This window comes from Anser anser (assembly GCF_964211835.1).
Source record: "Anser anser genome assembly, chromosome: 2".
Lineage (NCBI taxonomy): Eukaryota > Metazoa > Chordata > Aves > Anseriformes > Anatidae > Anser > Anser anser.
The window spans coordinates 64,828,194-64,853,785 of NC_139721.1; the positions used below are offsets into that span (position 1 = coordinate 64,828,194).

General features: G+C 41.1%; 2 protein-coding genes across 8 annotated transcripts in view; one reads left to right on the forward strand and one right to left on the reverse strand.

Moving 5' to 3' along the window:
- The window catches only part of LOC310895394 (dynein axonemal heavy chain 5-like), a 154,055-nt gene extending 142,494 nt beyond the window's left edge, over positions 1-11,561 (forward strand). For all 7 annotated transcript variants that reach the window (XM_083826723.1, XM_083826725.1, XM_083826726.1 and 4 more), the window contains 3 exons: positions 2,243-2,451; positions 7,336-7,557; positions 8,921-11,561. In XM_083826723.1, the coding sequence (XP_083682849.1) occupies positions 2,243-2,451; positions 7,336-7,557; positions 8,921-9,139 (650 nt within the window). In that variant the 3' untranslated portion in view covers positions 9,140-11,561. The remainder of the gene's footprint in view (positions 1-2,242; positions 2,452-7,335; positions 7,558-8,920) is intronic.
- A 150-nt stretch (positions 11,562-11,711) lies between these two features.
- On the reverse strand, positions 11,712-25,474 carry CAVIN4 (caveolae associated protein 4). Its single transcript, XM_083826738.1, has 2 exons — positions 24,697-25,474; positions 11,712-13,827 (listed from the first exon to the last, which is right to left on the reverse strand). The coding sequence occupies exons 1-2, from the start codon at positions 25,105-25,107 to the stop codon at positions 13,168-13,170; spliced, it is 1,071 nt and encodes a 356-aa protein (XP_083682864.1). The 5' UTR covers positions 25,108-25,474; the 3' UTR covers positions 11,712-13,167.
- Between the last annotated feature and the right edge of the window lie 118 nt (positions 25,475-25,592).

Genomic DNA, 25,592 nt, shown 5'->3' on the forward strand with positions numbered 1-25,592 from the left:
TTTTCTCATGTGTTACCAATTTCATTTCTGACAATTATTTATTTTTTTACTATTTTTATATTTGTCAGAGTATTGTAGCTGCAGAAATGCATCCCAACACCCACAGATGTCATTCGGTGTGCTGTAGTGCTGAAATTCAAGCACTGTATGCCTACTGCCAGAGCTAACGCCCACTCACTAGGAATATTTATGCAACTATATGGCCAAGGCCAGAGCTGTGAACATACCTCATCCTCAAGATCTCTTTGGCTTAATGTTCTCAGCAGCTGCTCTGAGTCATAACAGGCAGCTATCCTGAGAGGTTTCACCATACTTTGGGGCAGAGACTGGTTTTATCTCCGTACTTGAAATGCTCCAGCCTGCCTGCAAGAATAAAGGAAGAAAATGTGTCTCTCTCATAACCCCTGTTGCAGGAGAAAGTTGGCTGCATTAGTCTGAAAAGAAGAACCACAGGTGAAAGTGTTCTTTCCCAGTTCAGATAGTAATGATCCTCAGGGGTAGCAGGGGACTCTGTTTACTTGTTTTCTGCCCTCACTAAGACTGCTTTGAAATTGAAGCCAACATGCGTTGCATGAATTGCTTTCTACTTTTTATACCTCCAGAGGGCAAATCAAGTATATAAGCTTATATTACATTTTTTCTAGGCCAAGGAGAGGTGACACACTGTGGCTTCTTCCTTAAATGCTGGTGCTTTTAGTTTTATGTTAGAGAATGTTTATACCCAAATAGGATGTTTATTGTGTTATGAAAGATTTTTACATATCCCAGAACGCAAATCTGAACCTGACTATGAAGCTATTACAGAGATTGCAGGATAGGCCTGATGTGTTTGCTTTAGTCTGTATTGCTGCAGTATTTTAAAATTAATTATAATTAATTTAATTTGGTGTTCTGTAGTTTTCTCACAGCATTTCATCCACAGGAAGAAATGCCCGTAAATGAAAGCAGGTCATTTGTGGCACTGAAGGACATAGGTTAGTGATGGGACACAGTAGGTGAAGTTGATTGTTAGACTTGATGATTTTGAAGTTCTTTTCCAACCTAAATGGCTCTATGATTTTTATTATTTGCTAGAAGAAAACGAAGCCTATTTGACATTGATATGTAGTTAGAGAGTGCCAGATTTGCACACAGTGTTATACATGTGTTTAGAGTAGCCACTGCATTCATCTAAATTAAAAGCTGGTGTTTTGGTTTCTGGAAATTCTTTTTCTACTCAACTGCCAATGTCAATGGAAGGGAGGGACTTGAAACACTTACTTATTACATGCATCTTTTCCATACAGGTGTTTAGCTGGGTTGCTGCAGCTCTTGTTTACAGTCACCCAGGCTACTTCTCTTTTCTTTACATGTTCCGTAGTGGAAGCCACCTGATTCTGTTTGGTATCTCAAAAAACCCTTGTGGCAATTACAGCAGTTGTGTATATGATGATGCATTGAACATTGGTATTACATGAACATATAATCAAAATGGAGGCTACCAGATCAGTTTCTACAATTTAAAATATTTTATCTGGAATACAGAAGATATCCTGATTTATAGGCCGTGTGCCTGTTCTCAGTACCAGTGAGTGTACAGACTGGTAAGATCTAAGAACTTCTGGCACATGGAAGGGCAAGTATCACAGAAAAAGCACAGGCTTAATAAATGCCAATATCTTAATGGAGACAACAGTACTATGCATGGAATATATGAGCATGCACTGCCAAAAAAAAAAATAATCTTGTCTCTAGCTTTATTCTACGTAGTATTTTCCTATTGGGAATCTTGATAATGGAATTGTACAAAGTTATCATTAATAACCGTGAATTTCATGAATATAATCGCTGTCAGTACATGTTCGGGATGAAAGTGAGTTACATGGTATATCTCTATCATTGATCATGTATTTGGGAGACATTAAAATATATTAAAAAGTTTTAAAGGATTAATCACATTCTGAATGCATTGCCAATATACTGAATATAAATATTGTGTGTAAAGGAGAAGGAATTGTCTAAAAAAACCTTTATTTCTGATTAAAATACCAGAAGAAATATCTTTTATCTTGCCACATTTTGTTTGAATCAAGTCATATAAGTTTGTGCAAATTAACTGCAAACTGATAAGATTTCAGTGCAACAGGTGTGCAATTAAGGGACAACAAAAGAGGGTTTATTAGACTCAGAATGTCATTGGAAATTTTAATTGCCTTTGCAAGCTAGGGAAAAGTTCATTCTGAATGTTTTACTTATCTTCCAGGAACCATAATTATGTCCGAAGAACTGCGAGATGCATTAGATAATATGTATGATGCTAGAATTCCAAAACTATGGTTTAGGATTTCCTGGGAGTCTACTACTTTAGGATTTTGGTTCACTGAGCTTCTTGAAAGAAACCAGCAGTTCAGCAGCTGGCTGCTGGATGGCCGACCAAATCAGTTCTGGATGACAGGATTCTTTAATCCACAGGTAAGTCTGCCAGGTCAATCTAACTTCTATGTAACAGTTAAATTACACCTTGAGAGAACTTCAGGCTAACACGATCAGGACTATACTAAGTGTAATCTAAGTGCAATTTTTTAGCATAGATATAAGATAAATTAACTTCAAAATCTAGTAAGGAAATTGTTGCTAGACAAAAAAATAATTTTACTGAATTAGTGGAATGCATCTTATGGTTGCTTTGATTATAGTATGGAAATGGAGTGAAAACATCTTTGCACATTTCCACATTTTCCTCCTTTTTTCTCCTGCTCTGTTACAGTAATCTGTTTTTCATTCATTGTGTGAAAACCCCTTAAAGTACAAAACAAAACATGGTAAACTTGAAAACTTTGACAAAGGAAAAAGAGATTTGGACTTCACTCTCAACCCTTGCAAATCAGTTCCTTGAAATGGAAGGCTTGTTATTTATACCACCCCAGAACAGTGCCAGACTTCATCTGGAGAGACATATAAAAATACAGCCCTTGCCCTGCACTGTAAAATGAAATGAAAAATTGACACAAAATGAAACACAGAAAAGGAAACACCTGAGAACAGAGTTAAAAGAGGTAAAGCATACATATCTAGGTGATGCATAGATCCCTTGCACAGATATCCACATTAGTTAAAGCTTTTTATGATTCACAGATGTTTGTGGGAACTGTGAATTGTGGAAGTGAGTCATTGTGAGAGCATCCAGCCAACAGGTTTCTGTGGAGCCTTAGCAAAGAGCTATTTTAAAGATGTATTTTAATCTCAGTACTTGTTAGCAATGCAAAAGCTAGCTGAAACAGCTGCCTAGAAGAGAGAAAGCAACCATGGCAAATATTCTCTAGCGCTACTGCTGGGAAATACTCATCTATCATCTAGCCTGTCTCTCAGCTGTCTGCCCATACAGCTTTACAGCACAGAAGCGTGCTCATAAAACCCCTGAGAAAAGGGTTCCCAAGCAAAAATATGAAAGAGACTAGAAGTAGGTGTAATAAAATGATTACGCTTCTGTACTCGATTTGTTAACAACGCTAAAATATTCTTAAGGAACTGTTGCAATGGTTGGGATGGATGGAAACCTGGTAGACTTTGGGTTTTGTAGGTGTTTGCTTTTGTACTAGAGATGGGGAAGAGCTGACATAGATTTTGTATTGGTCATTTTAACTGGCTTATTTTTTTTTTTCTTTGGGGTTGTGTCAGTTCTGAAATTTTGCCAGCCTAAATTAGACATCCTGCATTTTATATTTTTGATCCATTCATCTGCATTCCTCAAGAAAGCTGCCAAATAATCAGAGTAAAATGGCCCCAGACAAGTCATGATTTAATAGATCATAGTAAGAGAGAGAGCCTCTAGAAATACCAAGATTAAACACTTCATGACACATAGTTCTAAAAGTCCCTAAATACATAATGTGCAGAGAAAAAAAATCCAGAAGCAGATGTGCTTACCTGATTTAAACATCAGTTTGTGCTGACAAGCACAAATTTAATAATCGGTTGGTTATTTTTATAGTCTCCATTTTCTGTAACCCAGGCTGTGGGAATGGCTTATTCTACACGAAACTTGTCTGAACAAATACTCATTTTCTATTTAGTTAAATATTATTTTTTTGTTAATAATTATATTGCTGTGTTTAAAACCATTATTTCATATGCTAAGAAAATTGATTTCCATCTTCTCAAGGAAGTTGAGGTAATGAAGTGTTAGTTCTGTTGGTCTAATGGCTTGTTTGTTATAGTGGAGAAACTGTCAGAAAAACTCCTTTCATTTGTGAGAGGAAATGCAGCTCCTAAATAATTTGTAATTTGCCTACTTGCATAGATCTCACTGCTTGCTTTATAGTCAATGGATAAATGCCATGGATGACAGAAGACAATAAAGTAGATTTATACCACTGGGAGAATGAAGCATTCTGGCAATAAAAAAAATATAGTACCTGACTGCCTTCTCTTGGACTGGTTATATACTGGGATAAATTCAGTGATTTCACAGAAGTTAATTTTTATTTATAGTGATACAAATGAGAGCAGGCTCAGGCTTCTGCGTAAAAGAAACCTGATTCCCTGTGTGTGTCTGCATTGGGCCAAGATGACTGGGGTGAGCGAAATGAAGAGTGCCTCAAATTCTCTTCCCTCCTGGCAGTTAATCTGATGTTACCAGATTTTTTCCCTAAAATCATAGCATGATGCACGTCTCATTTCTATCTCCCAATTTTCATGTTGTGCTGATTCTGATTTATCTTCGTTTGCATCTCTGTATCCCGTTACTGTCACTTCTCCTACCTGTGGGTTTTAAGCCCAGTGAGGCAGAACTGTCCTTCTGGTCACGTAATACTCAGTGTAAGAGACCCCCAGCCCATTTCTGAGAGCCTTAGATGCCGAAGCAATATGAATACTGTTAAGAATATGAAGTTCAATGCCTCCATTCCTCAGACCCCACTTAATTCCATAGTAACTCTACAATATTTTATTCACTGTAGAAAATAAAAAATAAGTGAAAAACAAGGGACCTCATATGCAAGGTAAAGGAGAGAATATGGTAGTGAAAACAACAGATTTAATTGATTTCCATATTCCTTGCCATAGCTTTCATGGATGCCTGATTCTAGTGAGTTCAGTTACTTTGCATGGTTTATTAGAAGGCAAAGGAGCAAAGTTTTAGCAGCCTTCAGTGAGCAGGCCGGGGAGATCTTTGGGAAAAGGCAGGTGAGGAAAAGAAGAAATAATTATCCCCATTTATGAAATCTTAACCACCCCTGACTCAAAAAACATATAAGCAAACAAAAACAAAGAAACAACAACAAACAAAACAGGGCAAGGATACTAGAAATCAAAACAAATATCATGGCAAATGGTCATTTATGAGGCTGGTAGAGGGTTTTGGGGAGACCCATACAGCCACACCTCAAGGCCCTTGATCCTTTCTTGCTGTCGATTGTGCCATTGCCTGCTGTGGGATACCCAGCTGGGCCTCCAGCTCCCAGCTGTAGTCTTTAACAGGGTCTAGGATTCATTCTAATGAGCAGATAAATGTTACAAAGTCCCACTGCAGACAGCATATAGGTTCTGCTATCTCTGCAAGAACAGTCTGCGGTCTAAATCTTATCCCTAAGGACAACTGTCAGCTCTGAGCTTACTTTTATACCCACATTTCCACAGAGCCTTTGAACTGATTCCCTGAATACAGTCATTGCTCTGTCCTGTGCTCTTCAGGCTCTTTTTCTCTCTTTAATTTTTCAGTTTATCTGGTGTCTGGTAGCCCACTGGGGTCTTCTGGCAGTGAACACTCTGTATTTTAAACTACTGATACTAACATGTTTCCACAAATTAAAATTCCACAAATTAACTCCAAGGACTCTGCTTTCATTTAATGGCCTTTATGATAGAAGAACTTGGCCTTTAATCCTGTCTCCCTTAGCTACCTACTAGCGTTCTCAACGACTTCAAATGCAATTACAATTATCTTTGCTATCACAAAACCTCTTTGCAATACTTGTCCTGGGGTCCCTGGAATGGTATTAACGAGAAGCCACCAATGTCATTTAACTGAATCATCTGAGTTCGTGAATGTCATCTCATATGCTCATAACTTGAAGGATATTGTGTCACTGAGAAGTGCTTAGTGGTGGCAGCAATCGCTCCAGTCCCAGCAGCAAGACGCTGGCCCTGGCACTCAGTAAGCCAAGATACTACTGTTTTTGCACGTGCTTTTTCCCTTCCTTTAGCCCTGACAGTAGCTCAACAGATCAGCCTCCACTATGATGGATGAATATAAGAAAAAATAAAAATCTTAATCAATTCACTCATTGCCCTGACTTCTTTCTGTAATTGCCCACTCCCTCCCCAACTTTGTGTTTTCCCCATGTGTCTGTGTATTTCCCCACCTTCTTCCTCTGCTCTGAAATCTGTCCTGAAACTTCTTCCTTCCTAGCCGTCCTTCTCAATAAATCCCTCTTGCATCTTCAATTTTTGTGTTTTATTCAGACATCTCACAGCTGCTCAAATGGGTTTCCACAAGGTAAAGCAAGGTGTACATCCACAACGTGCCCACTAGAAGTACAAAGCAGTCTGTCCTCCTGTCTCTTAGGACTGATGTACTTCCCATGTACTGCAATGTGTGTACATATGGATGGTTATATCGGAAAAGCTAACTGGCATCTTCAGCCTGGCTTGCCTTGTCATAGCTTCTCACAATATCCTGAGATTATAACTGTGCAGAACATAGAACGAGTTTCATTCTGTGTTGCTGAAACCTTGTGAGTTTATTTTGCTGGTGTCTCCAATAGTATGCTATTTTCGTATATCACAGCTTTGCACTGAGCAGCAGCTATGTTTCGTCCTAGTGACAGAGGCATTTCAGCAGTTAATTACATGATTCCAGTTTGTACTTCCTTTGTCTACTGTAAAATGCTTTGGGATTTGTTGACTGAAAAGCATTTTACAATGTTGGTATAAGAAAAGCTGAGTAATATAGCACATGAAATACCAGTATTGTTTGTGGCTTAGCAATTACCTGTATTTAGAACCTCACAAACCACACTTATCTGCCAGCTGTGTAAATCTCTCGCCATCTGGCTTGTTGTAAAGTAGGTGGGTGAAGTGAAGTGTGAGTTATACTTGCAGTTTCCAATGTTAAATAAGCCACTTTGGTGGTTTTATCGCACCAACACATGCATAGCAAGTATATACAAATGCCTGGTACTGCGACAGTGTAAGAAAGCACTGGATTTACACTACTGAATTTAGTTTTGTATGTAGATGAGATTCAGTGGGAAGAGGTTTTATGCTGCTGGTGTCACTGTTATGTCGGAAAAAAAAGTTGGAAATGGGTATGTTCAAGCTTTTTCAAAGCCTCTGTGTCGTATTCAATCTCCTCAGGGATTCCTAACTGCTATGAGGCAAGAGACAACTCGCATGAATTTAGCAAAAGGATGGGCACTCGACAGTGTTGTATTACACAACGAAGTGACCAAGATGATGAAAGAAGATGTTGCAGGCCCGCCTCCTGCTGACATCGGTGGGGTTTATATATACGGCCTTTTCCTTGAAGGCGCAGGTTGGGACCGCAGAAATAGTAAGCTGGTTGAGTCCGCACCAAAGGTAAGGATTGATTGAGCGTCACAGACTGGGGTGTAACATGGTGTGCTCAGAGAACACCAGAAAGTATTTTGAGTGCCTGCAGCACTGGTTTCTTCACAGCATGTTTTAAGGGGGGTAAAATAATAACGGGACTGGGAAGAGGACAAGGGTGTGTATCCACCAGACCAGATCAAAAAGCTTCTGTCAGATGAGCTTAGGATGTGCTGCACTCGAGCAGACCAGATGCTGGGCCCCTTGGCTTCAGGGACCCCAGAGGCACTGCTGTGTCTGAATAAACCAGTGCAACCTATAGTCAGCCTTCTTTGGACTGAGGGAGTGAGCCCCATAACAGCTTCCAAGGCCTGGGCCTGGGTTTAATGGCAGCTCCTGTGGAGGTCAGTGTTTGCATGACTACAAGTCCCTCACATTTTTGAATAAGAGGAAGATTGTTAGTTCTGGGCTTATGCTCAGTTATCCATGTATGGGGTTACATTGTACTGATGTGACTGAGCAGATTTAAAACCTAGCCAAGGAGCAGCGATTAGGTGCTTTGGTCACTGCACAGGGAAAGCTGCCATTGTGTGTGTGGCAAATTTTTGCCAAACCAGTGACATCTGTCCTGGAACTGACATCAAGGTCATTCCTCTGAAGGTAAATCACTTCTGTATCTGGCTGAGGGCAAACCTTTCCAAACTAAACTGTGCCCCTGGTAGCTTCTGGTGAGAACTGTTTCCTGGTTTGTGACAGGACATCCTTGGAACATGGAGTTTACTGAGGTGCTCTGGAGTGTTCAGCAGGCCCCTGTGTTGCTGATGGTTTGGGACCTTTTTTTGCCCCATTCCAGTGAATACTGGATATTGCTGGAAGACCTGAAGAGATCTTGTTTGGATAAACACCCAAAAGGCACATTGGTCCTTTGAAGCTCCACTGCCAGCAAGTGCAGACGTAACAGGGACGCTTGATAAGTGCAGTCTGGCCTTTGTAGGTCCAGACCTGACATTCAAGGAGCAAGAAGCGGGGAAAGAAGGGAGAACACCAGCTGAAGAGGCAAAGGATGGGGAAAAAGATGATGGTCTTGCTTCCTCCTAGAACCACAGTGCCATTTTTCCATCCTTTGCCATGGTGTGCAGCTTTACAGGTTTCTCCTCCTTTCTTTTCTTTCCAGGCTTCCTGATGTCTGCCATCTCTGAATTGCCAATGGCTAAGGATAGGTTGGGGTTGGTGTAGTGATGAGCACAGGACTTGTGTTCTGTTGTGTACTTCTGCTGAGGTGCTGGTGTTTTTGCTGGAGGCCATCACTGAGTCTAATTCCAGCATGTTTGGAGCTTTGACATCCTATCCTGCTTCTCTAATGCTGAGCCCTATGTCTATTTAATATTCTCAGGTGCTGTTCACAAGTCTTCCTGTAGTCCACGTGTATGCAGTTAGCACGACGGCACTACATGACCCAAAGAAGCAACAAGGAAGTGTGTACTCCTGTCCTGTCTACAAAAAGCCTCGGAGGACAGATCTGACATATATTTTCTCTTTGTACCTGAAAACAGTGCAGAATCCTGATCATTGGACTTTGCGGGGAGTGGCACTGCTTTGCAATTCAAAATAAGGACCAACCTTATCTGCAGCCAGTAGGACTTCCATTGTTATTTTCAGTGGTGTCTTTGTTCTTAGGGAGTGCAGGAATTAGTAAGTGATGTATAGAGGTTGTGTTAATCATACATAAATCAGCTTACTCTGTTCACAGCAAAAATACTGAATAACGTGGGAATATCAGAAAGAAAACAGGTATGGGTGTAAAATTTAGCAACTGTTATAAAGCAGTTGAGAATACATTTAACTAGCTTGCTTATACTGGAAACACTAGGAAAAAAGTACTTATGACAGCAATAGCTACTCTAACATTTGTGGTGGTTCTTTTGTAGATGCTATCTTTTCTTCCTAGTATAAGACGTCTTCATAATATAATATGATTCTTTTAAAATTCAACTTTGTAGTTAAAAACTTATCATCTATAGCGTTATTAAAGTTGTAATGACAAGTGAATTAAATGTGTGGTAAAACGTTATGTTTATCTGCATACATGTAAATATACATGTCCTTTGATTTTACATTTGTAAATTTGCAGTGTGGTTTTACAAATGGATGCTACAATTTCCTTGAGTAGTCACTTGTGTATGCAAATGGTCATAAAAGATGTACAAACAAGCTAGTTTATCCTTGCACAAGTAATGGCCTTTGCATATACTAACTCATTTTTAAACCTGTATCTGATTAGAAGGAAGATGTGCACACACCCAGTTCTGGGTGAGAAAACAGTTTTCAGATTCTTCTCAGAGTAAGCACGTCTGAACACCAGCTTGGCGCTATTCATAGTCGCTCCATTGGTGTTATTGCCTGAGTCCTGCAACCACAACTCTCTTAACTGCTTTTTATTCTGTATTTTGCTTCAATTTAGGTAAAAAATAAAAAATAAAAGAAACAAAAAGTATAAGACACTTCTGGGAGTAGATTCACCTGAAATGGTTGTAGTTGTTTTTGTCTATTGTCGCTGTTACGGTCTACCCTATAATTGAAGGGTGATTGCTACTTCTCTTTTAATAGACAGACAGCTGTTGACAGAAAACGTGTTTGGCTTTTTTCACTAGCACAAACTCAAAGCAAAAGAAATTGCTGTTGGATGTTATGAAATAAGGACTTGCAGCGAGTGCTTTGTTAATCTTTTTTTTTTTTTTTCTCCTTGTAAGCACTTGCAATTTTATGTTCTTTTTAGCTTCCATCTAAGAAAGTCGTTCACCTTTCCCCATAACCAGTTTCACTCTGCTGTTAGCAACTGCGGGGCTCTTTCTGTGAGGCAGTTTGATATTCACACTCCCACCCACAACTACGCAGAAAGTGCCAGATTTGTTCTTGGAAAACAGAACCGACAGGGAGAGCAAGGGCCCCTTTATCCCATTGAGCTGGGAGCAGGACTTGGTTCACACAGAGTGCCGGCAAGATTATCTTACCAAGTGAAACCACCTGTTCAAAATATATACTCCAGGCTGCCCTGTGGCATAGCTGTACATCAACTGATTTCACTGAGGAGTTTGCTTATGAAAAAAGTGAAGGACGGGGGCTTTGAGATCTTTGCTCTTGGGCATTATGAAGAAGATAAGAGAGACTTCAAACGGAAAAAGGCTGTGCTGTGGTATAGAAATTGAGGTTGTAATCCATAATGTTCTCCCTATTTCCTACCTGAATGAGGGGTTATAGAGAATATTTAACCTCTTGGTATGTATAAAATTCAAGCCAGCAACATTGATAATAACTTCAAAGGAAGAGCATACAATTGAATTACTTCTCACACCTGAAGTACTCGCTACTTGCTATGAAAACAAATCATGCTCCAAAAAATTGAAATTAGAAGTAATCATTAAAAATAAGTATTTGATAGAGCATATATATGTGGTGCTACATGATAAGCTCCATGGAAACTACTTCACTTCCTTTCTTTGTCAAGTAAAATGAGAAAATTAAAAGCTGTATAAAGAAAATCTATAGGCAATTATGTCCTAGCAGTTAGCGCCCTGCAGTTACAAAAAAGCAACGAGATAGCTGCTTTGAACTTTGATCTTTTCACTTCAGTAACTAACGGCTGTTTGTCAGTTTAGGAAAACCTTGAATCTCACCAAACAGAAAGCAGCCTGTGCCAGGGAGGAACCAGGCAAATCCCACAGCGTTCCACGGAAGGTAGCTCCAGTTTTGTATGGAACAGGAAGAGGAACACAGCCACCAGGTTCCAGAAAACACTTTCTATAACTAGTTTATAAAACAAAACAAAAACAAAAACAAAACAAAAGAACAACAAAAAAAAACACAAAACAAGCAAAACCTTCAATCTCTCCCCGAATTAAAACGTTTCTTTTTCTTTTTCTACATGCTTACATTGCAGCAGTGATGTAGAATTTACTGTTGACAGAAATACCTTTCTCTGCCTGTCTCCCTCTCTTGCCCCATCCCGCTCTTCCGTTCAGTGGAGTCGCTCCTTCCAGTCTGACAGCCTTAATTTGCTTTGAAATGTCATTGACGTAGTATAACGTTGACCTTTCCCAACCCATGTTCCTTGGTTATTATTGCTGAAGCTCTTTTACTTCAAACATGATGTACACCAGACTAAATGAAAGAACTGGCAGGCAGAATAGTTGAAATCAAACTAATTATATTTAAATTATAGATTAACAGCTGGGAGTCCTCAAACAACGTATATAGATAATCAGGTTATGCTCTATTCTTAAAATGAACCTGAGATATTAAATACAACAATACAGCTTTGGGCAATACTGTACAAGTTTCACACAGATAGTAATGCCTAATGTTGCTTTAGGTAAGTGCCATGAAAGCAATGCCATGTAAGAACGAAGAGAGCACCGCAGTCCCGCTCCTCACATCAGCATAGTGGTCGTGTTTACAAACATATCTGGTTTCAGGCAGTGAGTGTTGCAAATAAACAGCATTCCCTACTCCGAAGGGTGTCTGTCTCATAATCCCTGAGGCTGTGGCTGGTCGATAATGGTGGTGATAGAAAACAAAGAGCTGGGTTATGGATTGGCCCTTTACTTCAGCGGCTTTATAGAATAGATTTTAATTGAAGTGAAGCTCAGAGAAACCACAGAGTAATGGAAAACAAAACAATTCTCTCGTCCTGTCAGCTACATTCATGAACTCTATTATCCTCTGGATAGAGTAACAATTAATTCTTAAAATGATCTCGAGTAAGCAAATACAAACTTCTGTTGCCACATTCTAGTTTTTTTCTTCTCTATTTATCCAGAACCCATACATTAATCTTGTTCATCTTCTACTACTTTATACCTTTGCCTTTCTCACAATCGTATCTTTCTATAACATGATTATGATATCTCATTCTCTTTTCCTCCTGCTATTCCACATTTAATGTGTCTTCTGCTTTTTTATCCTTACTCCATAAGTACAGAAAATGCCTGGCCTAAATACATCAATCCTTCCTCCTCCAGAACTCTGGAAATAACCTTTAGACATTTCACGAGCTTCTCTTTTCCACTGAGAAGAAATGCAGTTTACTAAAAACTATAATTCCTGCCACATTTTGTCACACCTGGGATAAAGCAGGAATTTCCTCCTTCTGCAGTTTCAGTGAGGGCCCTTCAAAGATTTGTACAGCTGAATGGACGTTTTTCACAGTTCTTCCTTCTGCTAATATGAAGTAATAGCTTTGCTATTGGTTTCTGAGTAGAGGAGTTGGTATAGGATGAAGGACAACATTTTTATACTGTAGTACATAAAACTGAAGAGAGTAATTAGGCTATTAAATGAACGCTAAATCAATCTTGAAAGTAGAGCAGCTTTCCATCTCCTGTGGACATGTGAGGCTCAGTTCCTTTTGGGTTAATGCTGCACATGCCAAGACAGAGGGGGGGAGCCCCTTCTTGTGGTTGTGTGGCTCCTCTTCTGCCGGGAAGACGACACCACAGACACCAGTGTAGATGACAGAACACCACCAATGCGTGTTTCGTGATAGAACAAAAACTCACACATTTTCCTAAAAAACGGAGTGCGTACAGTCTGCATTCTCTCTTGTTCAGTAAGGATGGCATGGGGTGTTTGGTAATTAATTCCTTATGCTGATTGCTTTAGGTCCAGCAAGGGTACATCATCACCTCCTCCTCCTCCTTCTTTTCCTTCCTGCTTAAGAACGACTTCGGGGATCGTGGTTCCCTTTTCAGCTGGCTGGGAAGCACCTTTCGTTGCGCTGCTCTTGTCTTTCTTTACCTTAGTAATCACTTCTGTGTAGGAGATTTCTTCAGTGAAGGGCTCTGCTGCTGCGAGCTCGGAGGCTATGTGCACGCCGGCTTCCTGGCTTCCCTCCTGACCTTCGGCTACTGTTCGCTCTTTACTTTTTTTGTGGATCTTGAACGTCTCCTTCGTGGGGGCAGCTTGTGAAATGGTTTTCTTGAACCTTATCCCAGATTGTTTCAGTCTCTCTCCTGACTGCCTGATCCTCTCTCTCCTCTCAGGGGTCACTATTCTAGTTCGAAGCCTGTTTACCTTCTTGCCAAAGTTTTGCCTTGTCTTTTGGATATTTTCCCTTGAAAATGCCTTTTTGATATCATCTATGCGCCTCATGCCCGATTTCTTGAACTGGGCTGCTTTGCCTTCTTCAATATAGTATTCTTCATCAGAAGACAGGTCATCGGGTGGGATGAAATCATCCTCTAGAGTTTCACCTGCTGTCCTCTCTTTGATAACAGAGAGAGATGAAGGACACTCAGTTTCCTCCTGTGAACGAAAGCAGAGAGTCATCTTCCAGCAAGTGTGTTTTAAAAGGATGGTTATTTAAGCATGTTGTTTGTTGGCTTGTAGTTAATTAATGCTAACTGAAATGCACTGTTTTAGCAATGTAAGGTAGGCTTGTACCATCACACGTGATCTACATAGAATACAAGAGGCAGAAGAAGGATTTGTCAAATTCTGTAAAAGCATTATACCTGATCAAAGATTTGTTTTCAGAGTGGTGCTAGCTGAAAATAATGAATGTCATGGTCCTGTGTTTACTGGTCCCTGATGGTTTTCAGAGCAGATGTGTCCAGTTCACGTTTCTTTGAAGCTGTTCTGCTTCTCTAAGGTAGGACCTGGATCCCTTATTTCTCACCAATAACAGTAAATGCCCTGTAGACAAAATAGGTGCTTGTGGCAGCTGTACCCTCTCCAAAAGAGTGCCTCGGCCCTTTACTTTGTCATGAAGACAATTGCAGATTCTTGGCTAATAAGAATTAAGCAAACTTTCCTGTTGCTGCCAGAAGGGGATGGACCCTAACATATTAATTTATGTTTGCTGGCTAAATAAAGGGTCAAAGTCAGCAAAGGAATTAAATCTTATGCAGTAAACCCAATTCCACACAATTCACTCAGGACATGCACCACTGCTGGCGTGAACTTGGCTTGTTCCATCTGGAAACATGAGAATGACCTTCAGCAAACACCTCTGCTTTCTGTGGTTAGTTCGGTGGCCTATGTGAGTGGGTGGCATTATATATTTATATTATGCATATGATATGTATGCCGATGTGATATGATATGCTGCCTTCTTGGAAGTGATGACTGTCCTTGATACCTTAGCACTGGGAGTCTATGTAGCCCCTCCAAAGACTGGTAGAGGCTTAAAGCTGAGAGATATACAGATTTCCAAAAGCTGTCCACGGTAACCACAACCTGTAGGAGGTTTACGAGGTGGACGTGGCCAGCCCATTCTTCCCTGCTAGCTAGAGCTGTGCACGTGCTCTCCTCCCAAGAGGAACAACCCTTCAGGTGCAGATGTACGACAACTAAATAAAACTTCTGTAAGCTGGTTCCCATTTGTCGTAACCTCTATAGCTGATTTCTGAGGCCTGTCAGTGTTTGGGTTCTATCCTTGGTATTATTTTCTTAATTCAAAAACCAGAAGAAATATTAGAAGTTATGAGTCTGTGAAGAATGGGTATGTCCTACTGTAGATTTTGTTGAGAAGTGATTTCTGGCCAAAAAAGTATCTGTCATTTTTCACAGTGACTCATTACTAGCAAGTCATGTTTAATGTTATTTTGCAGGATAATAGCAACATGTAAAATAAAATACATTAAGCTCTTTTTGGCAGATAAAGCCCACTTAAAAGTTTGTCATCATGCCTTGGCTTCATTAAAAACCCTCCAGTAAAATAGTTGTTAATGCTTAGAAAAATGAAGGACAAATTATGTTGCATTGATTACAGTGGAATGTTGTTCAACTCATCTGTCAAAATCAGCAGGAACAAAACTACAATACTTTCCTAATAATCATCTACATTAACACGTGCAAATTAACATTAATTATATAAAGACTTCTATATATAAACATAATCCCTTCTTTTCTGAAAATGAACTAAAACACAGCTGGATAATAATTCCTCAAAGTTTGTAAATTATAGCCCACTCCTTCAGCTGAAATGGTAACAGAAACGCTTCCATAATGACTGCTCGGAAATTTCAGCACATACCAAAATGAACGCAATATGGTGAGTAGGGTATGCTGTACATATGAAGAACACTGTTTAAGAAGAGAGGAAGGAGAGAAGCTATTTCCTCTGAAATAGTTATGCTATGTGTTCCTTCGGAAGAAGAGTAAATTTATCTGTACTTTTTGTCGCTTGCTTGCTGGAGCTTCGCTGCATTTATCTTTGCAGTTTGCTAGCTCAGGAAGAGAGGGCTTTAACTTTCTTAGGCATGTGTCAGAATTACGACTTATGAACAAGGACATCTGAAATGAAGGCCTCGTAGACAGGACACAGCAGTTAGAACTGCAGGTCCTGAGCAACATTTCTCACTCTGCTGCAGACACCGGGAATGATCTTTGCCAAATCTCTGATTTTCTCTTTTCCCTCGGTTTCTGCACACATCTTGCAGAACCAAACGTAGTAAGGCTAAAAATTAGTTTGAGTTTGTATCTCCTCTCAAGATTTCTGGGTGGAAGATGTTAGCAAAGTGGAACGTATTAGTGAAGCTGGATTGTACGTTGGGGAGGTTTCCTGATAAATATACAGTGATTTAGTCGCAGTAGGAGGATTTTCTCATTTGCCTCCTTTCTCTCTCCTGCCCTTCCCCTCAAGCATTAAACATTTTCTTCTTATCAGCAGATATCAGTGGGGCAGAGAGAAGACAGGAGCTCATCCTTCCTAAAGCAGGAACAATAAATTTTAGCACCAGGTGGGAAATTGGTAAGGTCAAAGCACGTAGCTATCAGCTTGCTTATAGTCTCACTAAAAGCAAAGACAAGACACCTACTGATTTCACTTGCACGGGACCAGTCCCTGAACTGGCTGACAATTTTCTTCTCAGCGTACAATTCAGGCCTGGCTGGTGATGCCGCTGGCAGAGAAAGTATGCTAAGAAAGCTTATTAAAACTAAATGTTTCCTCATTTTTGAGTATTTTTCTTTCAAAATATGTCTAGCCAGTAAAGGTTTGAGTGTTTAAGGGCCCAGCTGAATACAAAGTAAACACCTGAGTAAAGCTCAGCTTTGCTGAAGAAAGCCACCACCGTCTTTATTTGGATGGCTCTAGGGACAGCGAATATGGAAACCCAGCTGCTTCTAATACCAGGCTCCCAGGAGAATCTGACTGTCACTGTCATTTGCTCCTTCCACTCCCATTTCAATTAATTCACAATTAGAAAAAATTTGAGGGGATGTAATCTGAGTCCTTCCTACAGGCCTCTTGCTGTGCATACTTTCATCAGCCTCCAAAATTTTGGCTATTGTGCACCCACACGTGAGGGCACTTGAGGGCAGTTTCAGGCACTGCTGGTGTTTCCTGATCCCAAGGAAGGCATCACAGCAGAAGCATTTTTCTCCCATAGGATTTAACGCAGTGTTACATCAGGTTGGCTCTGGTAGTCCCTTTCTCCCTTACTGCTGAAGTGAGGCGCAAACAAGCCAAGGGGGCTCCTGGAAGAGGGGCTGTGCAAAGGAGAAAGGGTTATTTAACAGCTTTCTCCCAAACTCATTAACTACCTCTCCATTCCGTACCTTTGTAAGCACAGATGGGATCAGTAATTAATAGCAGCAATAGTATTTTTGTTAAAAAAAAGATGTGTTGCTAGTTTAGAATCCACTGGATTCTGTACACGAAGCAATGACATAATGTCATTGTACAACAATATCTTGGTTTTAAGTACATGAATGCGTTTTATGATTGGTTCAGTAATTTTTATTATAATGTCCATTAAAAAAAATTAAAAATAATGAGATATAAGGCATTAAAATGGATGTAGGGGCTTTCCTCCCGTTCTCTTTTCTTGTTTGTTTGGTACACTTGTTCTGGGTTTGTACTCCAAAGCCCAAACTGAACTTCTAGAGTGGGCAAAAGAGAAAAAAAAAAGACATTGCCTTATATGCTGTAAAACACTATAAAACATTTTTGCATTCTCTTTTCAAAGAGCTTCACCTTATAATTATAAAAACATTCAATAAAGATAACTGTTATCAACACTCAATTATTATTCATTTTCAATTAAAACTTTAGCAGAACATTTTTTTAAATGATACAAGAAGCAGTAGCAGACAAAAATAGAATGACCAAGTAAATAATTATTATGGCACCCTCAATTTAAAAAACCAACCACACACACACACAACCATAAATGTATGAACATATATGCATATATATAAAAATCATGATTCAAAATGCTCCTAAAAACCCCTGCTCACAGCGAAAGTGGAGAGGAGAGACAGATGAAACTCCATAAATCGCTGTCATTGTGTTGCACAATGAAAAGGTCACAGCAAACAATCTCTCAGCCTTGGGACGTGTGACAGGGAACGCGCGGGTTATTGTGTAGCATCAGCACAGATGGGACCGACGATCACGTGGCAACTCCGAGCCAGGGCACGAAGCAGCAAAATGGTGATGGGCCACCCCGTGCCCGATCTGGTGATGTTGCCGTGTCTATGACAACCTGTGATGTGAATGACTGGCAGCTGAGGAGCAGGAAACTGTATCAAGACAATGCATAGAGAAAGCCTGGTATTTGCATGTTAAATGAATGATTTGTTATTCAAACCACCAGCCAAGGTAAATCACTAAAACATCTCCTTGTAATTGCTCTCTAAATCAATATGAAACTGCTGATGAATAACCAATTACAAACCATTCAGTACTTTTACTCCTATTCTACAGTTAAGAGTGAAGCTTTGTAAATCTCGAGTGATCCCTTCATTTTTTCCGCAAATATGTCATTTCAAAATCTCTGCCATCCAGCCAAAAAGCTGTTCAAAGGAAAGAAATAGGATTATTTTAAAAGGGCACCTAAGGGATTTTATCAAGTGAAGTAGGTAGAGAATAAACACTTCAGCACGTAAGACTTTATGGCCAAGTGCTGTTGCTTGTATTTAGAATTATTTTTACATAATGAAAAAGCAGCCTGGGCAGAACAGTCAATCCCTATCATTTCCTCTTTTGTGGAGCCTAATACGCATCCCTTTTCTTTAAATTCTGAAAGAAATTCATTAACTTAGCCAGGAATATACAGTGACTGTAAAGAAATCCAGCTCATCCTCTCATTATCTGGCGGCAGCAAGCTGCAGACTAGGCACGAGTGTTGCCCAGTTATACCCCAGCATTCAGAGGAACCATTGGCTCCATGCCACCACATGCTGCGTAAAAAAGGACTACTTGTGGCTCCAGAGGAAAATTAAAGCTTCACACCTACTTTGCTTTGCTATGATTTTACTGAGTTGACCTAGAGAATAGTTCTGCAGGTCAGTCAGCAGGTTTGTAAGGAAGGCTGTGAAATTTCTCACTTCCAGTTTACCTGCAGATACCAAACCTTTGTGAGGGGAGGAGAAAGAGTATTCACAAGACGTGATGAGCCCAATAAATAAATAAATAATATATATATGTTTTGGTAATGTTTTGATTCATTCTTTCATCACAACATGACTGCTCTTGCTAGCTAGCTGCAGCAGGGTAGTGCTGTCAAGTACAAGGCAACCCAACCGTTCATCACAAGTTGCTGAACTCGTCTGCCCAAGCAACCGTGTCTCCGTATGAATTAGCTTCTGGACTCCCTTTCAACCCAATGGAGAGAAGAGGTACTTATCAAGCAGACACTGCACTGAGAAGCAGATGTCTGTAATAGGTCAGACAAAACTGGCTCCATAAATTTCTCTCTGCTGTCTTGAAGGGAGTCTGCAAGCCAAGCATGCAAACATCTGCGTTACTAATACCTAATGCCTGGCAAAATGAATCCCATTCCAAATTCTGAAATTGCTGCTAATGCTTTCATATATTCCTCACTCCTGTGCCTGCACCATCTTGACCAACGTTATCCCTGTACTGAAGGAATAATTGCAAGATTCAGCTCTTGACAGCATCGCTGAGAATTTCAGTCCATACTGCTGTTACCAGAGTTGAGCCCGTTCATTCTTGGACTTCTTCAGGCACGAAGCACATTGCTGAAGATAGATGTATTCTCGCAGTGGCCAGCTTCAGTGCCCGTCGATAGGTCTTTCCAGGCAGCCTCTAGGACCGTGGGGAAGAGGCAAGGAGGCCAAACACATGCAAAGCCCTGAACCACTGCATCCAGTGCAAATGTAAATTAGGATCCACCGTTTCCACCACTCAATGTTAATAGGTGGAGAAAAATCAATGGCAGTCCTGAGAGGATACTGCCTGTCCTTGTTAGGCTCTTCACAAAGGAATAGGACTGGGGACTCTGATTACACCATATCAAAAGGTATAGAGACAATTTTATAATCTGCTGTGAATACACAGTCCTGTGAAATATGCAACCTATTTCATTTTAGGAACCCAGAGATGACCCAACAGCTGCTATGTTTTTCTCTCCCTCCCCGCACCCCCCCCCCCCCCCCCTTTCGTTGTGAACACATCCCTAAAATGATAGATTCTCTTTAGCTCATTGAATGTGGTTGATTTTTTCCCCTCGAAATCAGAGGTAACTTACGATCTCCTTGGCTGCCTCCTGCGTTTCAGCGCTGGGCCTGTGCTCAGCCCGCGTGGCTGTGAGCTGCACGGCATGGGGCGGCTCAGAGCTCTGACCTGGAGGGCCCGAGCTTGACACTGGAAACAAAGGACTCTCGCTGCCCTCTTTGGCACAGCTGTTGGGTTCCTCTTAGTCTCTGTAGTCTCAGCTAAGGCAATTACCTGTCTCAGCTGTAGAAACATTTGTAAGGTTTAGGCCACAAGACTCTAGCAAAGGCCCCATGTCACTGAGCAACGAGGCCTCACCGTGTGAGGCCGGTGCTCTGCTGACACAGGTACTCAACTTATGCCAGCTTTTTTCATTAAGTTTTCAGACTCCATTTTAATAGCAATTTCATTTTAATAGCAAACCCAGCTACAGCCTCCTGGTCTCTCATTTACTGAGCTTCTTGTCCCTCTGATCAGACTGGCAGCACTTTTCCCAACCTGTTTGGTTTGAGCACAACGCAGGTGATCGGAGCTGTATGTGGTCTTCCAGATGCTCTGGAGTGCTTTGGACAAGGGCACTCATCTCTCAATCACTTATCAATCATGATCAATACCTTGCCTGAAGCATTTCATGCCCATACTGCATGTTTTTAAGAGCCACGCCATCAAGTGGACTCTCAGTCATCCTCTGAGCATTCATACACCCTTTTCTGTCCTTCCCAGATCACGGAGCCTCAGCAGACAAGCTAAAGCAAGGGTATCTGCTAAGTACAGGTGTTGGCACCATGTACACTTCAATTAGCATTGCTCCAGCTCTAATGACAATTTGGTTTCTTTTCTTATATTTCATTCTCCGGACTGACATTTTGAGCATTTTCTTAACATCCACATCACTTTCTCTGCCAAGATCATTAAAGAAAATAATATGCAGTTGACAATGATGTCTTAAAAGTCAACCCTTTTAGAAACCTATCACAAATCACACTTTCCATTTCAACACAGTCCATTGTCATTTGTCCTTTTTCCAGATTGTCTCTTATGAGCTGTCAGACACAGAAATACAAGATAAGCTCTCCCATGTTTCTGTAATACAGAAAAATAATAAAAGATGGGTTACCTAGCACAATCTGTTCTTGGTGAGCTATGTAACCCCGTGGTGCTAACAATACTGTTCTGCAGACAGCTGCTTAGAGCCCCTCCTAAGCCTGTCATTCTTAGGCCCGTACGACATCTGATCATTCAGCAGTCAATTCTTTTGTCTTTGTAAAATGGAATTAAATAATTCACTGTCTTTTAGGTCACGGTGACTCTCACAGGTTTTTCTCCATAGCTGTAATTGAAACTCTGTGCCGATGGAGGGTGCGTTCATGTACCAGGCACCCCGTGTTTGCAACTGCGTCCTTGCGCTCAATGCCCCCTGAATTACTGCCACTGTGTGTGGAAGTGCCTCCGCTCCAGATTTTCAGATGATTGTCCTCATCTCAGGCTCACCATTTTTACGTCCAAGTCATTATGCGGCAGAAGGACAGTGGCCAGGAAAAGTCACTTCTATTTTAATTTCTTTACGAGTGGTGCACACAAGGCTTCTGCTGGCCTCTCACTCACCACATCTGCGTTGGAGCAATCCCCCACGGGGGACATTGTTCTGCAGACCAGCAGCTGTAACACGGGCCTCCTGGTGACTGTACATACATTAAGAGAGGGACTTGCAGAATGTGAGGCAAAGAAAATAAGGGCTTTCAAGATTTAAAAATAGATATATATATATAAAATCCCCTTTAATTTCTGTATAATTTAGTCAGAATGAATTAAATTGTGCAATGCTCTTTGGCTGCAGAGAAACTACAAATCTCATGGCTGGTTATTCAGAATAACCTGAGCAAAAGCGAACAGAGACCTGTACAACCTATAATGTACTCTGTGTTCCCTGCTTGTACTCTTAGGGCACGTGGTACTTCAGGGTCAAAGACCTTTCTAGAAAATCTGAAATAACCTATCATTTTTAATCGTGCAATCAGCCTGGACAGAAAAGCTTCCTGCTACCAAATCTTTTCCTCAACTGCATGGCCTTTTAAAAATGAATTCTTTTTCTCTAATCATTATGCTCATGGATGATCATTTTGTCTCTTTTTAATGCGAGGATAGTGCCAAATCTTTTTATCATGGCTGAGGTCTCTTGGGACAATCTCCTCCAGTCAATGATCCTTTTCAACCTGCCTGCTCCTTCCATCAGTGGTGAGATCAAAGCTTTCCACTTGAAATAAAATCTTTAGGATTTAATTGGTGTTTCCTTTTCCCTTATATGCCGATGTTCTGGCAGAAATTAAAACTAAACCCCACGTGTGCTCACCCACGGGAGCATTCCACCGCGGCTACACACAGGTTGTTGGCTCCACCACAGTGTCCCAAGTGGCTCATCAGAAAAAAATGTCACTACAGATGAGCTGTCACTCACAACCACCAAGTAAACAACTTGGTTACACCTATTTGTAAAATATAGTGAAGGGAGTGGACAAACCACACTGACTCACTAGCTATTAGCAGACTTCCCCTCATCGTAGCCAAGCTTCAGTCATTCAGGTCTTGGCACTCCAACACTGTGCTTACACTGGTGTAAATCAACGGTGTAAAAATGACCACACTTGCGTGAAAGAGGCATTCACAAGTGTGCTGGACATTAAGGCTCCAGCACACTTTGGGCTACCTTGGTTTTGTGGAGCAAAACAGTTCTGCTCCTCTAAAAAGGTGTTACATGCCAGACTCCAAAGGGAGCAGTGTATATTGCTCCTCAGCTGTGCATTATGGAAAAGGTTCCTCAATACATACACCTCATGAAAGAACGGAAGTTAGAGAAAGTCATAGATATGCTCTCTCGCAGTCCTCAACTACAACAGGAAAAGGAGGATAGAAAGAGGGAAATCCAAAATACTGTATGCATTCCTGAAAAGCACCAACAAAGGGCTAAACGTATGGAGCAGGGTGCAGGTCATTCTGCAGTGAAACCAGCAGAGAGTTCAGAAACTCCTTCTGGAGGTGATTCTTACAGAATGTATGCATCGTGAGAGCTGCCCTTGATGTGAAACATCTAAAAGTAGCAACATTTTAAAAATAAGTGACAAATCAGGTCTTTCAGAGAAAAAAAACATGCATTCTGTTATGAATACCGCTTTAAGGACAAACGTTTTCAAAGCATTGCCTCTACTGCAATCATTATGGTACAGGTCCATCAATGAAATGGCATTGTGCCATTAAACAGGGAAATCACAGATATTTGTTTTCCTTAGATGGGAAATGATACGCAAGGAAAAAGCAAAGGTGCCTCTTTGCTGTTCCATCACGATGGTGCAGCTTTCAATAATTGTAATAATTGGCTGAATTCTGCCTATGTTTTCTCCTGTGCAGCCACAGTAAGTAATTCAGTCAGAGAAGCTGGGAAACAGAATTTGGCTGTGTGTTACTAACATAACATTAAGAAGTAACATTTGCTGTTTTTTTTTTATTATTTTTATTTTTATTTTTTTTTAGTTATTTCTTCCCAGTACAAGAAAATGAAGCTGTTAAGATTATTTAAAATGAAGTTGTTAGATTATGCATAAGAATTTGTTAGCTATAGACGCTGCCGAATATACTCAGTGAAACACATAGATCCATTCATGCAAGTGATGTTATTTATGAACAAACAGTTGCAGAATCAGAGTCCGAGACAGGGTGACAGGGGCCTCACGGGTTACTCACAAGGGTCAACATTTTAAAGAATGCTTAATGATGAATAGGACTCATTTGAAAGAAGCTTTGGGGACTCACTGGCATGAAGGAGAAACTATGCTCCTGGCAAAAGATTAAACACTTGTACTTTCTGTTGACTCGGGGAACTGGGAAGTTTCAGCAAATGCAGGATCAAGCCATTAGAAAAATGAGTTTCACAGTGCTTGCTAGCGAGTGACAGATCCCATGAACTGCCTGCACTACCAACTGTCCGTTTTTATGGATGTTGGCACGATTACGCTATTTCATGAAACTTCTCTTCAAACACAATCGTTTATAAGAACAAAGAACATCCTGGAATGAGGTTAATGAAAAAAAATGTATAATTCACTTGCCAAATGTGATTGGAAGAACTGTGCTGTGTGAAATAATTTCCAAGTATAGCATGCAAGGGACTGTTTGTTGCAAGGAAGGGCTTGTGGCTCTGAGCTCTAGTTTGTGCACACACGGCTGTAGACTCAGACAATGCAAAAAGCCCCCATTTGTCAGTGCTACAGAAGCCTGCGAGTTAAATAAACCATGCGTTTTAAAGTTAGTGTTAAAAGAAAGTCTCGGTTCCAGGGAGCCTACAAACAATTTGCTATTTGGACTTCTACCTAATATGGAGAAAAAAATAAGAGAGATGAATGTCAGGCATGGTCTGTATGACAAGATTTACAGGGCCTGCCTCATATTACCTTTCAGAGAGGCAACAAATAGTCCTTGCTGATCTGCAGTTAATCTTTCACTACTGGCTCAGAAACCCACCAACACTAATAATAGACTGTGGGCACTGCTGCCAGTGGGTTCCTGCTGAAAGGCACGGAGACGCAGAGCTCGGTGTTAAAGAAAGCATAAAGTCACCCTCCCGTCGGACATCTTTTGGTTCCTTACCCGACGCCTGCCCGCAGCTACTGAGGAGGTGACACAACAACGGCACAGCAATATGTTAGGTTCACGGTTACCTGATAGATCACAACCCGGAATTTGTTTTTCTTCAGCATCTCCTCTTGCTTTGCCTCCACCTTCCGCACGTTGGTGCTCTGCCTTTCCACACGTGCCCTCACTTCCTTCATGGTGGAGCTGACTTTGCGGGTTTTCTCCAGCAGCTTGTTCACCGTATAGCCGGTGTTGCCGTGAGCCTGGGCAAGCTTTAAGATGTCGATCTGTATGGTCTTGATGGCATTTTCCATTTCCCTGTGCCTCTCCTCTATCCTTTTCTGGCTCGCCTGCACGCTGTCCACAATGTTGGCCACTTTGTCCAGGACCGTCACTATGGTGTACGCTGCATCCTGCTCTTCTTCGTCCTCGGTGACACTTGACAGGCGGTTTTGGTGGATTTTGTCAGCCTCCAGCGTGATCTCGCGGTGGTCCATTTCGCCTCTCTCCAGACAGGTCCACAGGAGCTGGACTTTTGACCAAACCCCGTGGGAACAATCCTGGCGCTAGTGCACAGTGCCGGCGCGACAGCCGGCTTCAGCCATGCTCACAGGCGGGTGTGGGACGCCGCTCCCGGAGGTGGGACAGATGCTTCTGACCACCAAATGTCCACAGGCGGTGGTTCAGATGCTTTCAGCAACATGAAACCTCTAAAATTAGGAAGCAATGTCTGGAAAGGAGCACACATTTAAAGGGTCACGCTTCTGTACTGATGCAGTTATTAGCGTTAATCCAGGGAAGCTAAGTAACTTACCAACTAAGCAGGCGAGCAAACTCACATATTTTAAGTGATCTGCTTTTGTTTTCGTGTTCCTGAAGTGCTTGCTCTGAGGGAATTCAAAGAGCGCTCATGACAATGAACGCCGGCTGTTTTTCAAGCAGAACAAACTTCAGATCTTCAGCTGCTTACAATTGCCACGTG

What these genes read in the sequence shown, in the direction of transcription:
- CAVIN4 (XM_083826738.1), bottom strand. Translation starts at nt 25,107, where the DNA reads ATGGACCACCGCGAGATCACGCTGGAGGCTGACAAAATCCACCAAAAC. An exon ending in TCCGGGTTGTGATCTATCAG is followed by an intron (nt 13,828 to 24,696) that starts GTAACCGTGAAC and finishes TTTCGTTCACAG; the next exon opens with GAGGAAACTGAGTGTCCTTC.